The sequence below is a fragment of the Canis lupus genome, chromosome 9, assembly GCF_048164855.1.
Source record: "Canis lupus baileyi chromosome 9, mCanLup2.hap1, whole genome shotgun sequence".
NCBI classification, from domain to species: Eukaryota; Metazoa; Chordata; class Mammalia; order Carnivora; family Canidae; genus Canis; species Canis lupus.
In genome coordinates this window covers 73,714,732-73,742,683 of record NC_132846.1, presented here as the reverse complement: position 1 = coordinate 73,742,683, position 27,952 = coordinate 73,714,732, and the positions used below count along the sequence as shown (strand labels likewise).

Genomic DNA, 27,952 nt, shown 5'->3' with positions numbered 1-27,952 from the left:
TCGAAACAGAGAGCAGATTTGGGGGCCGGCAGAAGCAGCATGGGGAGTGACTGCTAAGCGGACTTTCAGGGGATGATGGAATATTCTAGAACTGGACCATGGTGCTTGGACACCTCGTAAATCTGAAGAGTCACTCCCTATACACCAATGGGGGCCGAGCCTCCTGTAAGGGGTGTGCTCACCTCCTGCACCGGGGTCTGCTCAGCACCCGCTCGGCCCCGGGTGCTCTGTGAGGCAGGCAGCCCCCCCCCACTCCCCATACACGGCACTGCCCCCCCCTCCCCACGTTCGCCCGCCGCTCTGAACGCCACGCAGCCACTCCCTGGGCCAGCTCTCCTTTATTGGTCTGAGCCTCTCCAGACGCCTTGGGCTACCTCTCAGCCCGGGGGGGTCGTGGCCGGCTCCCCGGAGGAGGCGGCGGGGGCAGGGTGGGTCACTCCGTTGACAAGGTGGCCAGGCCCTGGCCGTGGCAGCGAGGGTGGACGCCCGGCTACCCCAGGGCTGGATGTACCGGGATGGGGGCCAACTCCGTGGGATCGCCCGCCGGTCTGCGGAGCAGGGGGGCCGTGGCCTGTCTGTGCGGATGCTGGCCAGCCCGCCCCTACCCAAGGCCCTAGGGTCCTCCCTCCCCCCCTCCCACGCACCCACGCACAACTCAGCTACCACAGAAGAGCAGAAGTGCATACGCAATCCTATTTCAGTTAAAACCCGCTCTGCTCCAGCGCAGCTGAACAGGTGGAGGGGCAGAGCGGGAGCAGGGGGCCGGGGGCTGGGGCCTGGGACGGGGCGGCGGCAGGGTCGGGGGCTCCTGTGGCTTTGTGGGGAGAGGGCTCGAGGGCCGGTCTCCAGAAGCATCCGGGGCCGCGCGGCTGGAGGCCTGTAAGCTGGCGCCCTGGGGACAGGCCCCTGCCCTGGGGACTCAGCCCGCGGGCAGCGCTGTGGTGCATGCGGGTGCAGGCGCGGCCACGGCATTCAGGAAGCAGACCGGGGCGCTGGGGGCGTGCAGGCTGTCTGGGAGGGGCCGGGGCCGGGGCCGGGCCCTGGGCCTGTTGGGGTCTCGGCCAAAATGCCCCAAGAAGCTGGGGGAGCCCCATGTCCCTGGAGGGTAAGGCACAGAGTTTTGGTTTCCCAGGGGCCCGGTTCCAGCCTGGCCCGGGGGAGCCCCACTCAGCGGCACATCCGGTGACCCAGTGCTGGGGGGCCAGCCGCGGGCACGCTCACTTGGCTTTGGGCTTAAGGCTGAGGCCTGCGGGAGCGAGAGGAAACGGCAGCGTTAGCAGGTGCGCAGGGCGGGCTCTGGACGTCGTCATCATCATCGTCACCACCACTGCCCCGTGGCCGCACAGGTTCCCCCCGACCCCAGGCCTTGCCCTCGGGCAGCAAGACCCTTCCAGGTGGAAGGTGTGGGGACGACCCCCAGCCAGCTGGCTCCTGTCCACCTGCACCTGCCCGGGCTGGATTCATGCCTGCTCTGTTCCCGCCCCCCTGCCCCTCCCCTACCTCGCCCCTGTTCTCTCCCCTCCAGCTCAGCTCTCCCCCTCCCCGTTCTCTCCCCCACAGGCTCAGCTCTCCTCCCTCCCCCTTATTCTCTCCCTATTCTCCCCTGCTCTCTCCCCCTCTCCCCGCTCAACGTTCCCCCTCCCGTTTTCTCCCCCCTCCACTCCCCCCCAGCTCAGCTCTCCCACCACCCCCTGTTCTCTCCCCAGCTCAGCTCTCCCTCCTCCCCCCATTCTCTCCCCCCAGGCCCAGGCCACACCACCTCCCCTCATCAATCCCCACTGCTGCGTCTCCCCACAGCATCCTCAGCTGCGTCCTGAGCAGCCCCTTACACTGGAGGCCTCCTGACTGGTCTTTTCCCAGCTCGGTCCTGAGGGCACCAGAGCCCACCCCCACAGTTCCCTCCACCCGCAGCCCTCCCCCGCCAAGCCCTGTGGCCCAGGGCTCAGCTCTTTCCCCCACATGCCCCCTGTGGGTCTCGAGCAGGCACAAAGGTCACTCATCATCCAGAGCAGGGTTTTTGTCTGCACACCCCCACCCCCCCGCCCCGCCACTGTGCCAGGATCCAGGGCAAGGCAGGGCCAGGTCACTGGCTGTGGGATAAATGGCCCGAGCGCCTCCTGAGGTGTCATGTGTGTGCAATTTCTGCCCCAACACAGTCCGGAACCCGTGGGTGGGGGCGTGGGATCCACCCGAAGTGAACGTGCCTTCCACGGTTCCAGCGCACATGGGACAGAGGCTGGAGGTGTGGTCCCGGCTAGGATCTCAGTTCCCCAACCCACAAAGGGTGACAGGCCTGCCTGAGGACGCCTGCCTGGGCCCTGCTGGGGCCTGGGGCTGCACCTGACAGGCCTGGGCCCGTCCTGGGGGAGGGGGAGGGGCGGGGAGAGCAGCCCCCTTCCTAGGAGGAGACCCCAGGTGGGCTCAGGGGCCAAAGGGCATGAGTCCCTGGCTTTGAACTCCTTCAGGGAAGTTGAGAGCAATGCAGCAAATGCCGATCGTCACTTTGCTACGTTTTGCTAGTTGTGGCTGCTTCAGGGTGAAGGGTACGTGGTGTTCACTATGATCTTACAAGTTCCCTGTCAGGTGTCAGGGTGAAGTTTTTCCAAAAAAAAAAAGTTGAGGCGATAAGGAGGCTGGGATTCCTTCCTCCTGCCCCCAGCTGCCGGGACGGTGGGCCGGGGCAGGGGGGCGAGCGTGCAGCAGCAGACCCCGTGCCGGGGGACTGGGAGCCACCGCCCCCCGGGGCTGATCCCTTTGGGAGCACACACGGATGGTTCACTGGGCAGCAGCCACATGTGGCTGCCGGCCCCCCAGATCCCCAGACCACACGGCCCAGCGTTCCCCACACCCACCCAGGACCAGCCCCGATCCCGGCTCCTAAGGGACCCACCAGCGCCATTCCGGCAAGTGTATGCTCAGAAAGCAACCCCAGAAGCAAACTCTGGAACTGAGGTTAAAGACTATACCCAGCAGCGCCCCCGACTTCACCCCTGCCCTTGCCTCCTCGGGGCACCGCTGGACCTGTCCTCTGGGTCCAGGGGGTCAGCACAGCGCGGTGGCACCCAGCCGGATGCAGGTGGGTGGAGAACCAGGCGGCCCCCCAGAACGGGATCTGCGCTCCAGCAGCACAGTCCAGAACACAGTAGGGACCCCAGGCCTCCGTCTGCATCTGTGAGCCTCTCGGGCCACGTCAGGGGGCACTGATGGTCCTGCCCATACTCGGAGGGCCTGGGGGGCCTGGCACTGTTGCCCAGGACGTGCCTACAGATCCATTTGTGGTCCCGGCTGCCAGGGAGAGGGCTGGTGGCCCGCTTCTCCCTGGCAGCTGGCCCTGGGACTGTCCCTGTTCCTCACTCCTCCCCGGGGGCTGGGAGTCAGGAAAGCCACAGGTCAGCCAGACTGCGTGGGACAGGGGCAGCCTGTCCTGCTGGGCCTGGGAGGCCAAGCTGCCCCTGCCCTCACGGACCCCGCACCCTGCTCCCTGGAGGGCGCCCCAGGTGGTCTTGCCCGCCCCGCCCTCTCAAGGCCCATCTGCCTGGCGCAGCTCTGAGGTCGCACCTTGCCACCGCGCAGACACCAGCTAAGCAAGGCTCCCGCCCTTGCAGACAGGGAAGGGATGACAGGGGGCCAGGCAGGTCCCACCACCAGCGGCAGAGGAGGGCAGGGCTTGCTGACAGGCCCAGGCAGGCTGGAGGAAGCCAGGTTAGTGCCCGGGAGGGGCTGGGCGCGGCCCCTGCCTCTGCGGCCACCGTTAGTGCGCAGCGCCAGCTCGAGTACGTACCTTACTGAATCACACACGATCTTTTTGTTTTATTATCATCAGGGTCAGGGACAACCTCTGCTTTCAAATAAGAGAAATGCACTCAACGGCCTACTCCTAGACTACCCTGAACTCAGAGCTGGGGCCGGCGACCTGGCACTCGGGCTGCGTGGACGAGGAGCCAAACGCGGCTGGGCCTCAGGCAGCCCCTGGCTCCATGCCCGGCTGCCACTCCCTGCTGGAGGCGGCGCAAAACGGGGGTTAGTGGCTTAGGGGCGTGGGGACGAGGCCAGCGGCCCCCCCCAGAGCTGCCCCTCCCAGGTGCGTAAGGGTGGCCACCTCCTCTCCTGCAGGCTGTGGGCACGTCCCGGGAATCACCCGCTCTTGGGGGGCAGGGGAGGGAACGTCTGGGCTGCCGCATGAGGCTCAGGGCCCCACCGTGGGACGGATGAGCCCCGACCACACGTCAACGCCTCCCAGCAGGGCCCTGCTTCGGGGGGACAAGGAATGATGGGAGGGGAGCCCCGAGTTACCTTCCTGGCTCCTGGAGGGGCGCTTCTTCCTTCGCCTGCCCATCCGCTTCGAGGCCTGTCCCCGGGCGCTGGGGAGAGTGCCGGACCCCGAGGAGTCCGTGACTGCGTCCTCAGAGAACGACCTGTCCAGGGATGTGTCCAGCGCAGAGTCTGGGGCTGTGTCCTCCTGGTCCCCATCCCCGTCCCCGACAGGGCCTGTGGCAGGGGGGTCGGCACTGCGGCTGCGGGCAGCGGCCTCCTGCGGGGCCCGGACGGTGCTGTCGGCCTCGGCCAGGCAGACGCCCCGAGGGGCTGTGGGCTCTTCAGTGTCTTGGGCCCCGGAGGGCTTGTCACCCGAGATCCTGAGAGGCTTCAGGGCCTGGGCCCCTCCCAGCACCACTGGCCAGGCGCCCTGAGGAGGCGGGGGCCCCTGGGGTTCCTCGGGGGCCAGGAACTCGCTGGCATCGGTGTACCAGGAAGAGCGTCTCTCCTGGGGCCCGGGCCCGCCGTCCTCGGGTGCGTCCACGGCGGGCTGCGGGCTGGGGGCGACGGCGTCCGCGAGGTCCAAGCCCCGGGGATCGGAGGTGGGGCCGCCGCCTCCCGCGGGGCCTCTGGCGGCCGCTGTGGACACAGGGCAGGACCGGCGTGGGCGGGCCCGGCTCCCAGGCCCCGACTCGGGGTGCGCCCCCGGGGGCTCCGTCCATCCCAGCCCCGCAGAGCCGCCTGGCCCGGGCCTTCCCGGGGGCCTCCAAGGGGGGGCTCCGGAGAGCGGGCCTCGGCGTCCAGGGTCTGCCCACGGCGCGGCCGAGCCGGGGCCGCGGGGCCTGCTTCCCCCGGGGCAGCCACGCAGAGCGGAGCACCCCTCCCGCAGGCCCGGGCCGGCCTCTCCCGCCACCGCAGCCCGGAGCCCCGGGGACCCGTGTCAGAGGCCCCCGCCCCCCGGCCCCACCCCTCGGGCAGCGCGGGAGGCGGGAGAGGGTCTCACCAGGCGCCCTGTCCCTCGGGGGGTCTGCGGCGGCCGCCTTGCTGCCCCCCTCCGCGTCCCCTCGGCCGCGGGCCGTCTTCCGCAGCTGGAAGCCCTTCCTGATGTCAGCCAGCAGGGCGTCGATGACACACACCTCCTCCTGCTTCCCGACGCCCCTCCTGACTGAGAAGCCCGAGACCCTCAGAGATGCCGTGGTCCCTGGAGCCCACCCGGCTGACCCTGAAGGTGACCTGGAGGGGTGGGGGCCACCGGAGCCTGGGGTCGGGGTCGGGGGAGCGGCCCACGTGCAGACCCGGCCCCACGAGCCCCCCCGCCCCCCGGCCTCCCGGGCCTGGCCTCACCAGGCTTCCCATCCTCGCCCCGCGGCCTCCGCGCCTCCTCCTCCGCCAGCTGCTGCTTCCTCCTCTCGGCCTTCGCCGCCTGCTCCTTCCGCTCCTTGTTCTCCTGCGAGGGGGACACACGGAGCCCGTGACCCCCAGCCCCCGAGGGACGGCCGGGCCTGGCGCCGCGGGGCCATGCCACCTGCAACGCCTGAGGTCGGCGAGGGGCTGCGGCCGGCCCACCTTCAGGGCGCGGATGAAGAGGTCGCGGAAAGTCTTCATGATGCCAAACATGTCCTCCAGGGACAGCTGCTGGGCGTCCTCACACAGGTAACTGGCCAGCTCTAGCTTCTTCTGCTCGATGGCCTGGAACACCTCATCTAGCGCCCGGGAGGCCTTGATGATGGTCTGGGGGCGGGGGGGCACGGTCACAGCCCTGCGGGAGCCCACAGTGGTGCCACCTGCCATCACGGGGATGAGGCCGGGCTGCAGGAGGGTGATGGGCCACCTGCACTGGCCCCCACAGGCAGCGGCGTCTGGCTGGGACCAGGAGGTCTGGATACTGGGGTCCCTGGGATCAGGGAAGCCCCGCACTTATGGGACCTACTCTGGGGACCGAGGACAGCAATGCTACCCTCCTGCAGCGCCCCAACCCTGGGGTGGTCTTCTCCCACGCTCACCTGGCCCTGCCTTGTTCACTAGCCTAGCCTGGCACAAACCCTGCGGGGCCCCCGAACCCCCAGACATCATTGGGCACTGCCTCCCCTGGCCCAGACCCCCACCCCGAGGTCGTCGGGCACTGTCTCCCCCGACCCAGACCACCCCCCACAGGTCACCGGGCACTGCCTCTCCCAGCCCAGAACCCTGCTCGAGCTTGCCTGCAGGCGCTGGCTGTACTGCTCCTGCACCTCTGGAACAGAGGAGGACACCTTCCGCTCCATCTCCAGAAGCTTCTTCAGGTTGCTGCTGGACTCAGAACGGATGATCTCAAGATTGATCCTAAAACATATCCCAGAACCAGGTGGGGTCAGGAACAGCCGATATCCGGTCTTGTGGGGCCCATGGGCGTCCTCAGCCCGCACACCTATGGGGACAGTAGGGGACACTGGACTGCACCCCTGCAGGTCACCAGAAGCAGTCAGAGCTCTGGAGAGGGCCACGTGGTGCCGGCGACGGACAAGCCGGGACAATGACCCAATGCTTCAGCCTGACTTTGGCTCTCAGGCCTGAGAACCCTCTGTAGCAGCATGTACCTGCAGTTGGAAGGTCTAGGCCACCCTCCCTGAGTTGCGCCCCCGGGCTCAGTGACCCCACGGACGCAGCCCCACCTGCCCCGGCCTGCTTCCCCATCCGTACAAGGGGAGTGGCACAGCCTTCCCCGTGGGCTGCTGTGAAGATCCACCGTGAACAGAGGCAGTGTCGGCCTAGCTCCTGGTGTGACTGTGACCAGGTCACGCCCTACGTCTCCTGGGCCTCGGTGTCCACCCAAGGTCTATCCCGAGGTGACAGCATTCTCTGGGGCAGGGGCTCCCGGGGGCCCAGGGTTGTGCTGCGGCCATGAGGCCCAGCCTGGCCCAGCCACCTCCCAGGCCAGGACCAGAGGGGGGCGGGGCGGGGTACCTACCCTGCGGCCTGGGAGGGCTGCTCCAGGTCCCGCGGCAGCTGCAGGAGGTCCGGGTGGCTCTTCTCCGCCTCCTGCAACAGGACGTGTCCCCTGAGCGCTGCTGTGGCCACACCCTGGCCCAGGGATGCCCGAGCCTCAGGGGCCACCCTGAGGACCCACCTCCAACACGTGGTGCAGCAGCGTCACACGGCTCTGCTGGGACTTGGTCTCCGTGAGCTTCAGCAGTGTTTGGATCTTGAAGCCATCGGCGTCCCCCGTGTGGCTGCCCTGCGAGGGGCAGGGTGGGCAGTGAGTGCCATTGAGGCTTCGGGAGAGGGAAGTGGGGGGTGGGAAGCAGGAGGGGATGGGACGAGCTGGGGCGGGCCCACTTACATAGTTGAGGAAGTTTCCAATTTTGAGGATCAGCTGGCAAAAGACGGGCAGCCGGTGGCTGTTGAGCAGGCCTGTGGGAGGGCGCCAGGGCTGAGGGGGGAGGGTGCTGCGGGTGTCTGAGGCTGTGGCCCGGGGGTCTCAGCGTTCTTCACTCCCCTCCCCTAGGCGCTTCCCCCAAACCCCTCCGAGCTTGGTCCAGGGCTGGGCAGGAGGGCTGGAACCCCCTCCTGGTTCAGGGGCTCTGGAACCAGGTGTGCCACTCTTAGCACTCACTGACCCCTCACCACCCGGGGGCAGACGACCCCTGCCCCTTCCTCTGGGTGACACTGCTGAGAGCAGCCTTCCTGAAGGTCATAGCTGTGGCCTCCCGGGTTCTCAGCTAACTGTCCTTGGGGCTTCGGGGAGGGTGGTCCTCCTGGCTCCGCCGCCGAGATGGGAGCAGACGTGTGTCCCTGCCCTGGGGCTGTGGTATTTTCCTGCTCATCTCTCATTTGGAGAAAGCGGTGAGTACAGGTGTCCCTGAGCACATATCTGTGTATGCACGCCTGTATCTGCGCACGCCCATGTGGCTGCGTATGCGTGTGCACGCGTGTATATCTGTGCACATGCAGCCGCGTGTGTGCACCGTGTGTCTGGATGCGCATGTAAGTGCACAAGCTCGGTGTGTGTCTTAGAGCAGGGACGTATCTATGCGGGGGGAGGCCAGCAGCCACGGGCCCCCTCCCTGTCCTGGGGCCCCAGGCTTGCCCCCCACTCACTGTTGCAGGCAGCAAGTACCAGCTGGGCCTTGGGCTGCACCATGTCCAGCACGACGGCCGTGCCCTCGCACAGCAGCATGCACTCCACCCGCAGCTGGTAGCTGGGGACACAGCGGGACGTCAGCGGCTGGGCCCCCACCTGCTCTGGGCCCGCGGCTCGGGGGCTGCTCACAGGCCGGGTCCCGGGCCGGGTCCCAGGGCGCACTCAGCAGGCCTGGGTGGGGCCCCGGAAGAGCACCAGGCAGGGCTGTGGCCTCCCAGCGGGGCGCCCCTCCCTGCCAGAGCTGCGGGTGCGTGAGCGCTGAGTGGAGCCCCCACGGAACGGGGTGCACGGCCCCACTCTGTCCCCGGGTCTGGGCCCGCTCCCCCTGCCCCTTCCCCACCACAGGCCCCGGGGCCCAGGCCTGCCCGCTCACCAGGGAATGGCCAGCAGAAGGAGGTAGAACTGGTCGGCGTTGGCCAGCTTGGTCCGCTCCTCTGTGAAGGAGCGCAGGTTTTCAATCTGCGGGGAGGAGACCACTCGTGGGGTTCCAGCTCCCAGCCCGTCCCAGGGAGTCCCCCACTGCCCAGCACCTGCATCTACCTGCTGTCACCACCGTCCCCTCATGTGCGGCATGACAGCTCCCGGTGTCTGCCCACTGAGGCCCCAGGCGGGCTGAGCTCCCAGCTCCCAGCGCCCCTGCTCCTGCCCTTGCCGGGGAGCCCCCAGGGCACTCCCCCCCACTCACCTCGTGCTTCTCAGGAAGGAGCTTGAGGAGCTGCTTGAGAACCTCCACGTCGAATTTGCTGGTGTCCCCAGCCTGGATCATTGCAGCGACGTCCTCGTTGGAGCTGAAGGAGAGGGGGCGCGGTGGGGGTGGGAGCAGAGGGAGTGCAGCGGCCTCCTGTGGGCTCCCGGGGACCCCGCCCGTCGGGACTGCCCTCAGCCCAGGACCCCTCTGCTGCTCACACCCGTGAGGCTGCAGGGGCCCAGCTGCCGGGGGCACGCAGGAACCAGGCTGGGGGCTGAGCACCACACTCCCAGTCTGCACCCTCTGCCTCCTCCTCCCAGGGGGCTGCTCAGGACCGGGGCACGCCGGCTCACGCATGCCCGAGAGCTGCAGGGAAGGACTCGGGGGCTGGGAGCCCCGCCCGCCTGGGGCCTCGGCTTCCCGGGGTCGGGGTGCGGGGTGCGGGGTGCGGGTGGGACGGCTGGTCTCCAAGGCCCGCCCGCGAGGGGGTGTGTACTTCCCAGGGCGGCCTGCAGAGGGCACCGTGGAGCCCAAGACGGCGGGGGCGGGGCCGGGGGCGTGGCCGGGGGCGTGGCCGGGGCGGGGGGCGGGGCCTCTCACCACTTAAACTGCTTCAGGAAGATGTTGAGATGCAGGCTCTTCTTGGAGTCCAGAAAGGTGACCTGGAAGACAGCCCGCCGGCGTTGGGACGTGCAGGGCGGCCAGGCCCCGGCCCCAGCCCGGCCCCAGCCCGGCCCCACCTCCTTGGGCTCCTTCCTGGCGGCGGCGGCCGCCCGCTCCTTGGCCTTGGCCTCGGGGAAGCAGAAGAGCCGCTCGATGCTGCAGAAGTCAGGCTCCAGCACCAGGGCGCCCGGGCAGCTCAGCGAGGCCCACATGGAGCTGTGCTCTGCGGACCAGGTGTCCCCGTCAGGCTCACGGCCACCCCGGGGCCCGAGAGCCCCCGGCCGCCGTCCCCCGCGGCATGTGCAGGTGCCATCCAGGCCTTCCAGCGGCCCTGGCCGTGACCCGCTCCGAGCATCTGCGCCCAGGGCCTGGGCAGCGCAGGGGCGGCATCGGAGGCACACCCCGGCTTACAGCGGTGTGCACGGGGGCGGGGGGACCCCACAGGGCCTTCCAGCGTGACCTCTGACCTGTTCTCCCCAGGACCCAGGGCTACGTCGGGAGCAGGGACTGAACTGCCGCCCTGGCTGGTAGCAGGGGGACACAGACACACAGGGCCGGGCCCCTGCCCCCCGCGGAGCCTGGGGCGCCCTCACCTTGCGCCACGTTGGACGGCAGCTTCTGCCAGTTGAGCTTCTTCATGCGCACAGTGGGAGGGTTTACTCGCCGGTGGCTGGGGACCCAGGCAGAGCCCAGGCCAGGGTCCCTGTGGGGCACGATGATCTCCTCCTCGCCGCCACCCGCCACAGAGGAGCCAGAGGTACCCGGCAGGGGTGGGGGTGGAGGGGCGCCCATGCCAGGCGGTGGAGGTGGGGGTGGGCACCCCGGGAGCGGCGGAGGTGGGGGAGGCTGGGCCCCACCAGAGACAGGCAGTGGGGGTGGTGGAGGGGGTGGGGGGGCTGGGGCCCCCAGGCCTGGCAGTGGGGGTGGTGGAGGGGGAGGGGGAGGGGGAGGAGGCCCTGCTCCCAAGCCAGGCAGTGGGGGTGCAGGGGGGATTGGGGTGGGCGCCTGCGGCTCCAGGCCCTTCGGCTCTGGGGCAGTCACGCTGCTTGTGCTCTGGATGTCGACCACGTGCCGGCTGGTGAGGTCCGCCTCGGGCTGCTGGTCCTCCACACCCGGCTTCGGGGCGCCGCTGTTTTGGGGCACGCTGCCCCTCCGACTCTGGCCGAGGTCGGCCTGGACACTCTTGTGGGCCTTGTTCAGGGGACTTGGGCGTGGCCGCCCCTTGACAGCCAGGAGCCGCTCCACCATCTCCTCTAGGGTACACTCCTGGACTGTGGGGGGTCGGGGTCAGGGCCCAGGTCAGAGACGTGGGTGCGGGGCGGCGGAAAGGCCTGCTCACTGCCCCCGGGCCGAGGCCGGGAGCCCCCCCGTGCCCCGCCCGCTCACCATCGCTGGCCAGGAGCACGGCCCGGTTCACCAGGCTCTCCAGAGCCTCCCAGAGCAGCTGGCTGGAGGGGAGGCCGGGCTCCAGGTAGAGCAGGCCCTGCAGCACGGACAGCAGCTGGGCGGAGGCCGGGGAGCAGCTCACCTGGGCGCGGCGGAAGAGCGGGGGTCAGCGGCCGTGCCCTTGCCCGGCGGGCTGACAACGGTGGGCTTCCGAGGCCGGGACCGTCCCCGCTGTCGCCGTCCTGGGCCTGGTGAGGGGCCGGAGCCCAGGTTCCCTGACGGCCACGCTGCGGCCAGCTGGGGTTGGACAACTGTCCGTGCCGGGTGCTGCCCTGTGCTTGGAGGGACGCCGCCCAGCATCCCTGGTCTCTGCCCACCCGAAGCCAGCGGTACCCCTGCCCACCCCAGATGTCTCCAGGTGTCCCTGGACGCCCCTCGGGGACACGTGCCCCCTGGCTCTGAGGGACAGGAGGTGCCAGCCAGGGAGGACCAGCTGGACCAGACGCCGCCCCCCGGCCCCTGCAGCTCCCTGACGTGGCTCCCGATCTGGCCTCAGTGCTCCGGCCGCGGTGGGTCTGCCGGGGTCACGGCCTCTGACCCCGGCCGGGAGACAGGCCCCGGCTCACCTTGTGGAACACAGAAGCGAACACCTCCTGGTGGCTGTTCATGTTGACGCCGCCACAGACCCGCAGGAGCTCCTCCTCATCCTCCGCCTTGGCCTCCTCGAAGGCCTCCAGCTGGATCAGCAGGTCGGCGTCCTCCAGGTCCCTGGGGTGGGGTGGGGGGCACAAGCTGAGGCTGTGCCCCACCAGCCGCCCCCCAACCTGGCACACGTGCAGACGACCCGGGCAGGGCTGTGCTGGGCACGCGGCCACTGTGGCCAGGATGGGCGTGGCTGGAGGTCACCAGCGCCCCAAGGCCCTTGAGAAGGGGGAGAGAAAGTTCTCACACCTGGGGGGGCAGGCTGGCAGCTTCCCAGCATGCAGGGGTGCTGGGAGGGCAGCACCCACTCCACATGGAGGGGTCCGCTCTGGCCTCTGTGAGGGGCAGGCCTTCCGGCCTGGGCAGTGGGAGCTGCAGCATGCACGGGGCCCTGCACCTGCCGCTCACCTTGGCCTGGCCGGTGAGCGGCGCCCCTGGCGGCAGGGCGGGCCCCTCTCGGCATCTAGCAACCTCACACCCAGGCTCCTCCTCTGGGCCCCCCACGGCCCAGCTGACCGCCCCCACCCAGGAGAGTGCACCTCATGGGGCCCAGGATGGGGTTTCACGGCTACGTGGGCTCCCAGGCACCACCAAGTTTGAGTTTCAGACAAACAGCAAATGATTTTTAGCCTAAGTGTGTCCTATACGACATCTGGGATATACTTGCACTACAGGAGGGCTCTGCTGTCCACCTAACTCCCACTTAGCGGGGCGTCCTGTGTTGCACCTGGCAAGCCCGGTCCCTAGGGGCAGCTGCCAAGCCCCTGGTTCTGCGGAGTGACCCATCAGGCAAACCGTCGTCACTGGGACCTGGGTCCACAGGCTGGGCCCACTGGGGCTACTGCTGCAAGTCCCCTCCTGCCCGTCTGGGGGTACTACTTGGGACCCAAGGGTCTCAAGGTGAGCCTGGCTTCAGAGAACAGTGATGCCGACTCACCGTAGCCGCGTCAGAATGTCCAGCAGCTGCAACCCTGGGAAGGGACAGTGGGGTGAGTGGCCTTGGGCTGCTCTGGTCAGCTCCCACCCCGGGCCGCTTGCACCTGCTCCTGCCTTCCTCTCTGCTCTTGCCCTGGGCTTACTGCCACCCCCAGGATACCCAGCCCAGGGGGCAGGAGGGGGACCCTGCCATTCCTACAGGTACCAGCAACACTCTGGAGGGGACACGCAGTTGTACCCACTCAGTGGTCACTGCCACCCCTGGCAGGACAGCACTGGGGGGTCAGCGTCACATTGAGAGCCACCCCCAAAGGCCCCGAGTCCACCAAAGGGAGCAGGCGGGGGCAGCTTCCCAGAGACCTCCCCTGGGGTCCTGGAGGGGAGCGCGTGGGCCGGGTCAGCCAGGGGGCAGCAGAGGCAGAGGCACAGCGGGGCCTCCGGGGGGCGTGGGCGGTCACCAGTGAACTCCCCGCGCAGCTGGGTGCGGGTGCGGAGGTCCTCAGGGCCCAGGATGATGGCATTGATCACACTGAGCAGGGTGACGACATAGGGCACGTTGTCGCTGTCAGAGAGCTCGTTCATGATGACGCTAAAGCGGTACTGCTGGTTGCACACCGTCTGCGGGGTGGGCAGGGGTCAGCGTGCGCCGCAGGCCCACCACGGCCCCAGGCGCCCCCGAGGCTCACCTTGTAGTGGTCTAGGGCGTCCAGGGTCAGCATGTGGCCCTCGGGTGAGTAGATGCACAAGGCAGCCAGCAGCTCGAACACCTGCTTCTTGACCATCACATTGGACGTGTCCAGAGCTGTCAAGGGCAGGCGAGTCTCAGGGGGATCCTTCGATCCCAGGCCTGGGCTCCTCCTTCTTCTGTCCCCCCCAACCCTGTGCCTGGCTGACCTGACTCACACTTCACCAGGAAGGGCAGGGCCTGCAGCTGGGCTCCAGGGGGCGCTCTGCACCAGCCCACTGGCCATGTCAGGGTCTGGCCTGGCTTCTAGGGTGGGCTGGCCTCGGGTAGCTGGGCTCTGGGGGTGGGCTGGCCTCGGGGGTGAGCTGGCCTCGGGGGTGAGCTGGCCTCAGGTGGACTGGCCTCAGGTGAGCTAGCCTTGGGTGGGCTGGCCTCAGGTAGCTGGGCTCTGGGGATAGGCTGGCCTCGGGTAGCTGGGCTCTGGGGGTAGGCTGGCCTCGGGTAGCTGGGCTCTGGGGGTAGGCTGGCCTCGGGGGTGGGCTGGCCTGGCCTCTAGGGTGAGCTGGCCTCAGGTGGGCTGGCCTCTGGGGTGGGCTGGCCTCTGGGGATGGGCTGGCCTGGGAGGGGGTGTGGACTGGGCCCTGGGGTGGGCTGGCCTCAGGTGGGCTGGGCTCTGGGATGGGCTGGCCTCGGGTGGGGGTTGTGGACTGGGCCCTGGGGTGGGCTGGCCTCGGGGTGGACTGGGCCCTGGGGTGGGCTGGCCTCAGGTGGGCTGGCCTCGGGGTGGACTGGCCTCAGGTGGGCTGGCCTCTGGGGTGCTGACCTGCCTCTACTAGGGGACCAGAGAGGCAGGTGCCACAGGGAAGGGCTCGGAGGCGGGGGTCTCTTGGGCTGGGCCGCACTCAGAGTGGCCCCTGCTGGCCCTGGCCCCAAGGCCCACACTGGCACAGCTCCCTGGGCTGAGCTCCTGCCTCCCACCTCATCCCCTGAGCTGGGCAAGTTTTGGGGGTGTCCTTTATGGGCCTTGCTGAGAGGCCACAGAGGAGTCTACATGGGCACAGCCAGGCCCAGGCTGCATAGGACAGGCCCGAGGTAGCCTCTGCCTTGCTTACCCACACGGGCACTCGCCCACCCACGGGCCGACCCACCCGCGCTCCCCAACAAAGCACCAAGCATCAAGGAGATGCGGTTGCTGCCAGAGAGCGGCACAGCCTGGCAGGCAAGGGACGCACAGTGACCTCTGTTCACTCAGGGCCGCCTGAGGTCACTCCCACAGGTAGAAAACAGAGCAGCCTGGGGAGACTTCCTGGAGGAGGTGACCGTGACTCAGAACTTAAGCAGTCAACAGGTGCACGAAGGCAGAGAGCAGCCTGAGCCAGAGTGGCGGCTGGGTGCTGGAAGGCGAAGCCCCCCGGGGGTGGGAGCAGGGCACGGGCAGGGTAGGGGTGTGGGGAAAGGGGGAAGAGGACGCCGCCAGCCGCCAGTGCTGGCCAGAACTGCAGGGCTGCGGCCCGCGAAGCTCAAGGCGCTTGGGGCCAGGGGAATGTAAGCGGGGCTCCTCAGGTGGACTCAGGTGAGCCTGGCTGCCAGGGCCTGACCAGGGTGGCAGGTTCCGGGGCGGAGGGAGGGATGTAGGCTGGAGAGGGGGGCAGGGTGGGGCAAGGCCAGGCGAGGCCACAGAGCAGAGGGGGCAACCAGGTGCAGCGGCTGGACGACCACGGCTGAGCTGACCCGGAGGTCTTCTTCCTCCAGGAAGCCCTCCCTGCCTGGCCCGTGAGTCCTCTCTGTGACCCCGGCCCTCCCTCGGCCCTCCCCGGCCCGGAGCCTCACCCTGACCGACCAAGGGGGCGACCGCGCCAGCCCCCCCCCCTCCCCCGCGGCGGGCCGCGGCTCACCCAGGGACAGCTGGCGCACGTAGGCCTGGTTGCTCAGGATGTACTCGATGCCCTGCTGCGAGTTCATGACGGCGCGCACGCAGCTGATGCAGGTGAGCTGCAGCAGGGCGTCGGCGATGCGGGCCACCCCGCGGCCGGACAGGCGCGCCAGCGCCTCGAGCAGCAGGTCCAGGCCGCTCTGCTCCAGGAACTGCACCATCCAGCCGCCGTCGCTGCCCTCCAGCCGCTTGCGCAGGCCCGAGTAGTTGACCACAGAGGGCATCTGCAGCAGCCGGATGCACAGCTCGGGGTCCGCGCTCTCCAGGTTGGCCTCCGTGGGGTCCGAGTCCTGCGGCCCCAGCTTCTCTTTCAGCGCCGCCCACTTGCGCTGCGCACCTTCCTTCACCGACATCCTGCCGAACTGCAGGGCGGGGGAGGCGGGCGTGAGTCCCGGGTCGGGGGGGTGACGGGGGCGCCCCGCCGGTGGAGGGACGGGGAGAGGCCGGGGCGCCAGCGGGGCAGTGTCCTCGGTGTCTCCCGCCCCCCGCCGCACGGGGTGGCCCTGCTTCCCGCTCACCCCAGGCCTGCCCCGGGGGCAGGGGGGGACGCTGTGCCCTGGTCCAGTCAGGGCCACCACTGCCCACGGGCTTCCCCTGTGCCGGCCAGGCGCTCCTCCCCACCCCCGACGGCCGCCACAGCGGCCACCGCCGCCCCCCCACCCCGTCCCCCCTGGGTACTAGGAACACCACTGACCCAGCGGTGACGGTGACGATGCAACAAAAGTGGTGTCTCTGGGGCTCCCTCCCTTATCTCGTCCCAGAGCACTTCCCCTGCCCAAGGGACAGGGTCAGATAGGGACAACAGGGTGCGGCAGGTCCAGACCCTGGGCACTTCTGGGCTGCCCAGGCATCGGGCGCGTGGCCGGGGAGGGGGCTGACCAGTGCCCACCCCGATCGCGAGCAAGGCCCGGGCCCCGTGGGGAAGCAGCCCGGACAGGCGGTGGCCTCTGGGGCCCTCAGCATCCCTCTGGGCCGGAGGACCGGGCGTCCCCCTAGGCCGAGCATGTGCAGCCTCAACAGGTGTGACCCCTACCCCGCATGCCCCCGAGCACAGGCCTTTCCCCAAGGAGGACAGGCCGCTGAGCCTCTGTGCCCTCGCCACACCCACCGAGTGCCCCCCCCCCCCCCCCCCCCCGCAGGGCCCTCGGCAGTGACGCTGTCCTCAGCCACAGCCCCTGGGGCCTGGCCTCACGGTCAGGGGCAGCCCAGGCTCTCCTGCAACCATGTATGGCTCGGGTCTCGTACTTACCGTGAGGAGGGCAGCTCGGAGCTGCTGAGACAGAGCCCGGAGGACCACTGCCTCGTGCCCCGGGCCCGGCCCGCCACCAGCTCCCCGGCACCCCGGCACCCCAGCACCCCAGCACCCCAGGGATACAGGAGAGAAAGGGCCGTGGCACCTACAGCAGCCAGGTCACGAGCCCACCCCCAGCGCTGGGAAGCGCAGAACGGAGCCAGCCTGGACCCCAGTCAGGGGGAGGCTGTCCAGCCCGGCCCCCCTCTCGGGGCTGCCCGACCCATCAAGTTAGGGGGCATCTCTGAGTGTGGACAAGAGCCCAGATGCCCATCGCTGGCCCGGCCCGGGGTCCCCAGCGCCCACGGTCGGCTCTCCTGGAGGCCCCGCACCCCCTGTGCCTTGGGGAGCTCTTGGGTATCGTCCCCTGTGCTCTCCGGGCTCCCCATACCCCAGGCATGCGATACCCTGGCACTCCAGCAGCCCCTCCTCTGTTCGCAGTAGGTGCAGGCCAGGAGCCCAGCCCCCACCCAGCCCCCCGGGGAGGCGGCTCAGCAGGCTGCGGGTCCCGCGAGGGCCCCACTATCCTCACCGGAACCTCTGGGAGCACCCGGAGAGGCAGTGGGTGTGGGCATCGCTGCAGCGGCGTGCGGGGTGCCCGTCAGCCCTCCCTGTGACCCCATGGCCTCCCCTGTCCCTCTCAGGCCTTGACCCTCTTGCCCCCTGCCCCACCGCCCACTCACCCAGATGCGCAAGACCTTCCGGCTGCCTCTGCCCACCCATTCCAGGCCCTGCCTCGGGCTGCCCGGCGCGCTGTCCTGGCTTCTCATCACCGCTGACCGCTGAGCCGCCCGGCTGCCAGCGGTGGCTCCGCACGGGGACGCTGCCCGGGGAGAGGGCCGCTCCCACCAGCATGAGGAGCACAGCGGAGGGGCCTCTGCTCACACTGCCACCCGCCGTGGGTGCTGCCGCTTAAAGACGCAGCCAGGACTGACCCTGCCCTCCCGGCCCCGCCCCCGCCCCACTGGCCCAAGTCCCTGTTGCCTTGGCACAGGCTGAGCAGCTGGAACTAGAACTCTCCCAGGCCGGGGCCCCAGCATCCTCCGGGCCTTCTCTGGCCAAGAGCCCCAGGGGTCCCTGGCTGCAGAAGACAAGCTCCGGGCACAGCGTGCGTGGGCTAGAGCGCCCCGACCTGACACTGCCAGGTCCTCTCTGCGCACCCCAGCCCCCAGGGCCCCCTCGGTGCACTGGGGGCTGGGACCAGGGCAGGCGGAGACCAGCCCCCTCCAGCTGCTCGTCCGCCAGGGATCCTGAGCTGTGCGCCCTGACTCTCCCAAGCTGGTCATGCCCCTCCTTGTACACATTGCACACGTGCACATACCCATGCACGTGCGTGTGAACACACATCATGTAACACGTACACACGGACGTGACCGCCCCACACACACGCACATGGCGTTACACGTGCATCGCAGGATGCACAGAGGCACCACGTGCGCACACCGCACGCCCGCGTACGACACCGTGTGACCGCAGGAACAATCCCCGCTCGGGGACGGGACGAGAAGGCAGCCGGCGCCCCCTCCCGCGGCCTGCAGTCGCTGCCAAAGGCAAGTGCTGGTGCCCGATCCAAGCGGCTCCGCGGGTAAACAGCCCTTGCCTGTTCCCATGGGGGGGCGTTTGAACGTTCCTGCCAGGAGCCCCCGAGGGAATCAGGCATTTGCTGCTGTCGGGAGAACAGCGTGGGGAACAAGCCTTCCCGGCGACACCCGGGACCCGCGTGGGAGGCAGGAGCCAGACTCCTGGGCTTGCTTGTGCTCGCGGGGAAGTCACGCTGCCCTGGGCTCCCCGGCGGCAAAGGGACAGCTGCTGTGGGTTCCCAGTGGACGAACGGGACCCGGGAGCAGGCAGTGAGCACCCAGGAGCACCCCGGAGCACCCCGCGCTGCTGTAATACCGTCCACCGCCTCCCGGGGCCAGAGCGCCGGGCTGCAGGCCAGGCCTGGCGCCCAGACAGGGCGCGGTGGCAGGGACCCTCCCAGAGCCGGCCTGGCGGGGCGGGCCGCAAGCTCAGGAATGTGACCTCGGGGCTCCCCACCCCACGCGGGGGCGGGGCCGGCCTGCCGGGGGCGGGGCCTGCGCAGGATTCCGCATTTCCAGAGCCTTTCTTGCAGTGGGCACCACCTGCTGAAAAGCACGGACTGTCTCCCAGGGTCCGAGTATCCGGAGACTCAGACCCTACCCCGACCCTGGGGGAGCTTCAGCACCCCCCACGTGCCCCGCAGGCAGACCGTGCCTCCCCCTGCACCCGTGGAACTCGGATGGGCAGGGGTCTCTGCAGACGAAGATGCTGGGGCTCGGACATGAGCGGCACGTCCGTCCCCCGATGCTTCTCAGGGGTCAATCTTTTCTGCACTAAAGTGGGGCTCCCGCTGCAGGGGGTCATGCCCCCCCCCCACCCCGAGAGCTCTCCGGGGTCAGCCCACTGGCCGGGGTGTGCTGCTGGCCCATGCTCAGCCAGCCCACGTCGGGGCTGCCCCGAGGACCGGAGGAGACCTGCGCTGGTCACCCATCTGCTTCCTGCCCACGCGCGGCCGGCCCCGCACAGCAGCACCGGCCGCTCCATCCGGGCACCACACGCCCAGGCAGCTGTGCTGTGCTGACTCATGGGAAACCGCCGCCCCTGCCTGGCAGTGCTCTGAGTGTATTCACAGGGGGACGGGGGGCACAGGGGCACGGGCGAAGCTGCCCCCCCACCCCGACCTCAGAGTCCAACCTCTGCTATGCAGATGGGGAAACAGCCAGAGAGGGAGCGCGGGTCCTGGGCATGGCTGCTGGGCGGCCCCGGCCTAGGTCCCCTGGGCCCCCTGGGCTCTGAACCGTGTGGTCGGGTGCAGACGCCCACACTAAGTGCCACCGCTCGGCTCCGGCGAGGAAGGGCTTTGGCCTTCTCCTAGACCCCCGCGAGGGCTGCTGGGGGGACTGGGGCCTAGGGGTGGGAGTGAGGCGTCGGGAAGACACAGGCTGGGGACCTGGGCCCCCGGAGGCGGGTGGGCTGCTGTGGGGAGGCGGCTTCCCGGTGGCCCTGCCAGCATCGCACAGGGGCTGGGGTGCTTCTGGGCCCAGAGCCAGCGAGGGCGCGGGGGCGGGGTGCAAAGAGGGAGCTTGTCTTCCTTGGGGAAGGCGGGTAAAATGGCAGGAGCGGGGTTCCGGGGCTGCCACACTGTATTTTTAGCTCCAAATTTTTCCACTGCCTGGCAACCCTTGTATTGTATTTCCAGCAGCAATTCCCTGGAGCTCAGGGGCAGCCAGGGCCCTGCGTGACTGGGGGAAGCCCCTGGAGCCGAGTCCTCCTCTGGCTCCCCAGCCCCGGCTCCCCTGGGCGTCCAGGGCTCGCACCACCTTCCCCACCAGGCTGTAAACCCTCCAAGGACTCGTGGGGCTCGCCCGCCGTGGGCGCCTCCCAGGTCGGGGTGCTGTGCACAGTGGGCCTTGGGTAAGGACCAACCACCCAGTGCCTCCCCGCCGCCCACTCACCCACAGGCACGGAGCACAGGGCCTCGGCCGAGGGCGCTGTCCTGGTTACCTAGGGGTACCCGGCCCCCTGCTGCCTGCCGTCGCAGGTCCCAGGACGGCCAGCAGGGCCTGTGTGTCCCGAGGCCTCACCTGGCCCCGCACCCCCACCCCGTGGAGGAGGCCGGCCAGGCCACTGCGGCATCGGGCAGCAAACAGAGGGGCTGCCTGGGGGCGGGGGGGCATCAAGACTTCCACAGCAGCGCTGAATTAAAAACAGAGACGGGAAGTAGGACACGGCGCCGTACCGTGTGGGACTTCAGCCATGCAGCGACACGCCACGCAGGACACACGCCCGGATGCCAGCACAAGTTGCGTCTGGGGTGAATGTGGTCATTTTCATCATTAGAAAGAGAAAAAGAGCAGAGACAGAAAAGGCCCACCGTCCCTAGGGGACCTGGGCTCGGGTGGGGGAGCCGGCCACCAGCCCAGGGCGCCGGGGGGCAGGGCAGAGCCGGCGCTGGGCTCCCTCCCGCAGCGACGGGGAGTGGAGGGGGGTCTGGGCTGGCGGGTGCTGAGCGCTGGGAGGCCAGGCCTGGGCTTGGGCCACTGGCTCCAGGGTCCAGGGGCGGGTGGGGTGATGGCAGACCTGGGGCGCCCGCACGGCCTGTCTGGTCCTCCACGGTCCCACCCTCCAGGCTGAGGACGAGAAGCGGCGGAGGGGGCTGCCCTGGTGAGGAGGACACACCTGGGCAAACAGGAACCCCCGCCCCAGGGCACATCCCGGGCTGGGCGCTGCGGGCTGCACCTCCCGGGAGGGCTGGGGGTGGCCTGGGAGTCAGGGCTGCTGACGGGGAGGACAGGAAGGGCGGCGGCGCCCGCGCCAGGAAGCTGAGCTTTCGCTTCCACCTGCTGCGGCCCGGCCTCCGCCTCCCCGCCGCCGAGGGGCACGGCCCGCGGGCCTCCCTGGGGGTCTGGGGGCATCTGCAGGGTTCTGGTCCTGAGTCTGGCGGCCGGCGGCGGGCAGGGGCCGCCCACCCTGCGCACAGGAGAGTGGCACGGGGGGCTGAGCCAGTCGCGGCCGGATGCTTGAGGGGAGCGATGGCTGCAGACCTGTGGTCGGGTGTGGGGGAGCGCGAGGAAGGTGGCGGGGCGGCGGCTGAATCGGGTGCTGCTCTACCGCAGGCACCTGGCCGCGGCTTCCACCCGCAGGGCCTCCAGTGGCCGCGGAAAACCTCGGGCTGGCCGCCCCAATCCCTCCTCCCCGGGTTCCGGCCCCCAGATCAGAGGCAGCGTAGAGACGCCTCCTCCGGGAGGCCCTCCGGTGTCCCTCTGTGTCTCCCTCCGTGTCTCCCTGCTGTCCTGGGAGGAGGCCTCTTGGGCCTGGGAGGACCCTGATGCCTGCTCGCGTAGGCCTCAGGCTTTGGGGTGGGGCTGAAGTCTGCCCACTGCCTGCCCCAGCAGTCCTTGCCCCTGGCCCCGTCCCACATCCCAGCTGGAGGCCGGCGGGTGAACAAAGCAGTGGATTGAGGGGGGAGGGGCCGCCCGGCTGTGCCAGGGGCCGTGGGGGGCAGGGGGCAGGGCACAGCTCAGGTTCTGGGTGACATCAGGCTCTGCCGCTGGCTGGCTCTGTCCCCTGGACTTCCCAGGGCCCGGGTTCCAGTCCCCAAGTGGGGATGAGCTGCTCAGCGCCAACCCGACCCATCCACGGAGCGCCATCGGTCAACCGGGCCCTGGAAATGCCAGCAAGTACTGTGCCCACTGCCCCCTGTCCCCTGTGCCCGCCGCCGCGCCTCCTCCTCCTCAGCCAGGCTGCCGGGGGCCCACACTGAGCTGGGACGCAGGCCCGCTCCGTCCCTGGACCCCCTGGCTCGGCAGCCTGACCCGCCAGGTGAGCAAGACCTCGGCGTGCAGCAGGGGACGCCCCGAGCCATTCCTGGCCAGTTGCCTCCGCCAGGCCCATCGAGGACCTGGTTTTCTCATCTCTGGGGTGGCCAGGACGTTCTCCAGGGGTGCACCTGCCGGCTACAGGGCCTGCCTGGCCTGCAGGGTCCCTCCCGGGCTGCGCCCCTACCCCCACAGCAGCCTGGGAGCACCAGGCAGGGCCCTAGGTGCCTCCAAGAGGGCAGGAGCCCATCTGGGCACGTGGGGCTCCTGTTCTCCGGCGCTCACGTCTGCACACGTGGGAAGGTAGACACGGACGGGCAGGGGAGGGGGGCGTGCCCTCCCACCTCTGCGGGGTGAAGAGCAGACGCCGGCCTCCCTGCTGTTGCGTGCAGGCCGCCGAGCCAAGCCGTACTTGGGAGCAGAAGTGGGGACCCGGGTGGCGGGGGAAGCAGGCTGCACACTGAGGCCACACCCAGGGCCCAAGAGGACCCAGGACCAGGCGCAGATGGGGAGACCGAGGTCCTCTGACATAGCTGGCCAGCCCACGCGGGCATCCACACCCACGTCCACCAGCACTCAGCAGGGCCGAGGTGGAGCTCAGAGACCCCTGCCCCATGGGCTGCGTGTGTGCGTGAGTGTGCGTGAGTGAGCGTGTAGGGCAGACTGGGCGCGGGGCCAGTGCAGGGAAGCCATCACCCAGGGCCGCGTGTGTGTCCGGAACCGGCCTCCTCCGCCCTGACCCACTGCGCCCTGGGCTAGCCTCGACGGTCAGGCCTCAGTGGGTCTGCCTCCACCTCCCCAAGTGTTTCCCGACTGGTCTCCCACCCACGGAGGGCTCCAGCCCACAGCCCTCAGCAGCCCTGGCCACCCACCCTGCTCAGTCGGCCCGGGCCACCCCTGTGGGAGCAGGGGGCCCCGGTCCACCCTCTCACCTCCCAGCCCCTCTTCTGGCTCGGGCCCAGCTCACGGGAAGGGGGGCGGTGGAGGGTGCTGCAGCAGCACACGGGTGGGAGGGGACCCCGACCTGGGCGCCAGGCATGAGGTGGGGCTGGGTGGGAGGGTGGCCATGAGGGGGGCGGGCAGGAGACGGCACTCTGTCCTCAGGTGGCCCCAGGGGAGTGGCCTCTGTGTGGTCTCGTCATCTGGGCACCCGAGACCTCTGTGACCACCCCACACTGCTGGAAGGGCCGCCGGCCCAGGGGTCCAGCTCAGCAGGCCTATGGCAGCCACCGGGTGCCCCGGTGCCTGCCCCCTCCCCTGTTTGGAGCCCCGGGGGTGCTCCCAGGCCTGGACCACGCTCTCCTATTCCCAGACTGGTCCAGCGCCGCGACCCCGAGGGTCCTGTGATGGTGCCGAGCGACACGGGGACAGCCTCGGTTGCCACGTGCTCCCCTGGAGCCACCAGTGCTCACCCTGACCCCTGTACGCCCGCCCTCTGGCCCACCGGAGCAGTGAGGGGAGCGCAGATGCACACAGTAGGGGCTTTATAAATGCATCCTGCCAAAACGGCACCACTACAACCCAGCAGCTCTGTGCCTCAGTTTCCTCTTCCTGAAACAGATGATGACCATAGGACCCAGGCCTGGCTGGGTAGGCGCCAGGGTCGGAAGCCGTGGGGCGGGAAGGTGTGACAGGCTGGCTCAGTCCTTCGCTCCTCTGCACACGGACCCTGCTCAGGACGCAGCTCAGGAGGCCCGGAGAGCCCGCGCACCCACCCACTCCCTTCCTTGAGCACCCCTCGGGAGGACAAGCAGCAGCGGCCCCTCCTGGGAGGACAGGCCCCCCGCCCCCCTCTCCCTGCCTGGCTGGGGAGGCGGCTGGCGGGCACCATGAGAGCTTCCCTCCACCTCACAGTTACCTCTGCGGGCGGGGTAGACGGGGCAGCTGTGTGGACAGACCCCACGCCAGCTCAGGACCCGGCTGTCCGGTGTTCAGAGGTGGGCGGGCAGGACCCTCCTGACTAGGGTGAGGCTGGTAGGCGGCCACGTGTCAGAGCCTGCTCTCACACCTCCAGTGATGGGGAGCTCATCCCCTCACATGCACTCCTTCCTCCCCAGTGGGTTGAAACCAGCGTCCTGGTCTCGGACGTCCAGGGGCTCCCAGGCGTGGCGGCTCTGTCTGGGGACAGCCCGGAAGAGACCGGCTCCTGCCTGGCCTCAACCTTCCAGTCCTGGCCTTTCTCCCCTAGACTCACTCCTGTTCACTGTCCCGAAATCGAAGCGGACATGCCTTTCCCAATCCGCTGTGTCCACTGGGCCTTGACCCATGCAACTACTAGACACCTGCTGTATGCAAGCCCACAGTGCGGGAGGGAGCCAGGCAGCCGAGTCAGGCCGCATCCCTCCGACTGGGGGGGGCTCTGCTTTCCGGTTCCTCTGGGTGCCCCGGAGAACCCTCCGCCCCAGTGCAGAGCCAGGCCGGCGCCCCCCGCACCCACAGCAGCGCCCCTCTTCACAGCAGCCCTAGGAACCCGCTAACTTTTCCAGCCTGGAAAATCACTGCACTTTGATGAAAGGCGAACAGGGTGTACGTGAGGTTAGGAGCGCCCGGGGGCCGGCATGTGAGGTGTGTGCAATTAGCTCCGACAGCTGTCAGCACCTCCACAAAATGGGGGGGCTTCACCTGAGAGTTAACTCTCTGCGGGAAAGCAGCGGAACCCCGGCAGAGAGGCTGCCTGGGTGCATCCCAGCAGGGCCGCCCCCGGTCCCCTCGGTCTCCCCCAGCAGGGCCCGTTGCTCCTGGGCCGAGACGAGGATGGGGCCGGGGCAGCGATCAGCGGGCGGTTATTGCCCCGACTTGGCTTTTTAAATCGAGAGTTGATGCCGTCCTGGTGAGGGAGTCTGGGGCCCCGGACCCCAGACCCGGCACCCTCTCCCCGCAGGCCCCCTGTCCCGGGCAGCCCCGTGGCGGGGCTTTGAGGCATTTGCTCTGGGTGTCTTCCCTGCCATGCCTGAACCCTGTCCCCATCCTTCAGGTGCAGATGGGGAAACTGAGGCCCAGAGCAGGCAAGCGTCCTGCCCAGGTCCCACAGCCTGGGGAAGCAGGGGTGGGGCTGGTGGGAAGAAGGGAAGTTCCCAACTCCAGCTCCCCCGAGGGTGTGTGTGCTGGACCCAGGCAGGGCCACCGCCCTCTCGGCCACAATGACTCCTGCGTGGCCAGCCAGGACAGGGCACTAACGCCGTGGTCACCAACGGACGTCAGTCACCGTGCAGCCCGGGGCCCTGGGTTACAGAGCCTCCAGGGCAGGCAGACAGCAGCCCCCCTGCGCCCCCTGAGCTCCCCAGGAACAGCTGGAGGCTGATGCAGGCACCGCGGGTAACCCCCCTTCCTTCCTGAGGTCATGCTCATCCCGGGGTCCCTCCTCGGGAAGCGGGTTCCGGGGTGGGGGAGCGCACAGCAGCCCTCCAGCCCCACCCGGGGGCCCCGGGGCAGCGATGGGGGCCCGCGCCCGGCCCCGCGGACACCACGGACACCAGGGCGCGGGCGGGATCGGGCCGCCGACCCGGAGCCGAAGTTTATTTTCCCAACTGTGGCTGATCCGCGGTCAGGGGATGGAGGTGGCGGCCGCGGGGACGCGGAATCCAGCCCCCACCGGGCGGGGCGCGGGCCAGGGCGCGCGGGCGGCGTCTGCGCGCGGGTGGGCGGCCCGGGGAGGGGGTGGGGGGGTCCCGGGGTGGGGGCGACCGGGGGGGCCGCGGCCAGCACGCACCCCGCGCCGCCCCAGGCCCTCCCCGGCCCCAGAGCCCCGCGCTGGGACTCAGTTTCCCCGGCGGCTCCCGCGGGGCGCGGAGGCGTGGACTCACCGGGCGGGGGCGCGGCGCTCGCTGGGGTCGGGCCGGGTCGCGGCTGCCGGGCCCCCGGGCTCCGCTCGGCTCGGCTGGGCGCGCTGCGGGCCGGGCTGGGCTGGGCTGGGCTCCCTCCGCGGGGCGCGCGGAAGAGGAGGGGCCGCCCCGCCCGCCGGCGGCCACGTGGGGGGCGGGCGCGGCCCGGGGCGGGGCCGGGGGGTCCGGGGCTCCCCGGCCCCGCCCGCGCCCTGCGGGTCTGGCTCCTGGCGCGGGGATGGCGCTGCTGGAGCCGCGGAGCGGGGCGCCCCAGACCTCCCCGTGGCCGCCCGGCCCCGCCCGCGCGCGTGTCCCCCCCCAGCACCCCTGCAGCGAGCTGACGGCCCAGCCACAGGGCTCGGGGCGGGGGGGGCCCTGCAGACGCGCATCTGCCCCCCACCACGTCCGAGGACCCCTGTGGGAGACCTTCCCCGCCCCTGCATGGAGAGCACCGCCTGCCCCCCCCCCTCCAACCCGCGGCCGCCTCCGGGAGCGCCCCCTCCTCTTGCCCTGCCTCATCAGGCCCTCCAGACTGCTGCACCCTGACGGCGACCCCGACCCGCCCCCGCCCGTAGCAGGCTCGGAAACCTGGCTGAGTCGCTAGGGAGAGGCGGCCCCCAGCCCTGGAAGTCCCTTCTGATATCTGACCCTCATTGGAGCTCACAGGGAGCCGATGGCCCCAGGCCTGCGGGCTGGGGGGGGGTGGCACAGGTGCGTCAGGGGCAGGTGGGGGCAGAGCCCTGACGCCCGGCACGCTCAGTGTGAGTCAGGCCGGGACTTGCTTGAACTGCCAGGTCCCACCTGTGAAGGAGAAGGACGGCAGCCTCTAAAGCTCGTAATTAGGGCAAGAGGAGAAGATGCGGACCGAGCAGCCCCGTCCCCGGTCTTGCCTGACAAGCCTTTCCCCAGACCTGCGGTGCTCAGGCCCCGGGGAGGCAGGCGGGGTGGGCAGGACTTACCGCGGGAGGGCACGGTGGGCAGAGGGCAGGGCACCGGTGCAGGTGCCAGGGCCGGGCCCACGGGCTTTCTCAGGCTCACTCCTGCTTCTGCCCAGGACCGCGTGCCCGTTCGGTGGGGACAAGGGCTGGCCTGTAAATACCCGCTCCCAGGGGCGTGTGCACCCCTGCTCAGCCCAGGAAGCCGTCTTGGGTCCGCCCCCCCGTGCAGGGGTGGCTCCTGGCAACAGGCCATTGCCAGATGAGGGCCCCTGAGTACCCAGGGGAGCCAGCCAGGAAAGGTGCCTGCCGACGCTTGGACCCTCTCCAGCCGGGAGACTCGGGGATGTGATGGCCACCCCTGGATGGGGACCCAGCGATTCCTGGAATGCAGCGAGTCCTTGCACGGGCAAGTGTGCCTCTGCCTGGAAGGCTGACCAGGCCACTCCTCCCCACCCCCTGCGCCTCTCCCTGCCCCTCTGAGCTTTGGGGCTTCCTCCGGGAAGCCTCCCCGCCCTCCCCAGAGCGGGGTGTCAGGCCTGGATGCTCTCCTGGATCCGGAGCCCGATGCCCGGCTCTGGAGGCGCCTGGAGGTGGGGTAAGACACGGGCCGGCTGACTCATTGCCACCCCGAGCTGGCGCCTGGCACCTGGCGGCTACCGGCTGCGGTCAGTGGGGGTGCTTGTTGACCTCGTGGATGGAAGGAGGCAGTGGAGGAAAGAGCAACCTTCTAGCCTTGAGCCTGGGCTGGGGAGGATGGCCTAGCCGGACCGGAGCTGAGCAGCTTCTCTGCACCCCTCACCCCTGCGGCCTGGGGCGTGCGCAGAAATCCGGAGCCTCACCCAGAGACTGGAACGGAGGCCTGACCTGGCCTCGGTCTGCGCCGCAGCCACCGTGCCGGCCCTTCTGAGGCCCACTCAGCCGTCGGGTCCCCTGCCCCGGTGGAGCAGAGGGAGTTTGCAAGGTGGACTCCTGCCCAGGGCTCTCCCCGCTACACCTGCCTGGTGCAGGTGGGCCCCAGGGCAGGGGCGTCATGCCCCCCACCCACCACCGAGGCCTGAGTCGGTCACCGCAGGCCAATGGGTAACCGGCCAGCAGGATGAAGAAGGCAGGGAGTGTGTCCGTGTGCGGTGGGTGGCCGAGGCCCGGGGTCGGGCAGGCTGTGGCTGCGGACACTGGCCTCAGGATGCCTTTCCCCT

The 27,952-nt window shown here is 69.7% G+C and overlaps 1 protein-coding gene across 4 annotated transcripts; it reads right to left on the bottom strand.

Annotated features, from left to right (window-relative positions):
• Positions 1 to 319: 319 nt before the first annotated feature.
• Positions 320 to 26,934, bottom strand: INF2 (inverted formin 2). 4 transcript variants are annotated; one of them, XM_072840145.1, is made up of 23 exons: positions 26,778 to 26,934; positions 15,330 to 15,729; positions 13,436 to 13,551; positions 13,208 to 13,367; positions 12,751 to 12,784; positions 11,738 to 11,879; positions 11,112 to 11,253; positions 10,319 to 10,996; positions 9,803 to 9,948; positions 9,663 to 9,724; positions 9,060 to 9,162; positions 8,748 to 8,833; positions 8,332 to 8,432; positions 7,574 to 7,644; positions 7,361 to 7,468; positions 7,202 to 7,272; positions 6,456 to 6,576; positions 5,821 to 5,985; positions 5,599 to 5,701; positions 5,258 to 5,419; positions 4,294 to 4,893; positions 3,782 to 3,838; positions 320 to 1,246 (listed from the first exon to the last, which is right to left on the bottom strand). In XM_072840145.1, the coding sequence occupies exons 2-22, from the start codon at positions 15,718 to 15,720 to the stop codon at positions 3,783 to 3,785; spliced, it is 3,618 nt and encodes a 1,205-aa protein (XP_072696246.1). In that variant the 5' UTR covers positions 15,721 to 15,729; positions 26,778 to 26,934; the 3' UTR covers positions 320 to 1,246; position 3,782. The 4 variants fall into 4 exon arrangements, with proteins under 4 accessions (XP_072696246.1, XP_072696245.1, XP_072696244.1 ...); XM_072840144.1 differs by lacking the exon at positions 26,778 to 26,934 and adding an exon at positions 25,801 to 25,931; XM_072840143.1 differs by lacking the exon at positions 26,778 to 26,934 and adding an exon at positions 17,342 to 17,552.
• Positions 26,935 to 27,952: the final 1,018 nt, after the last annotated feature.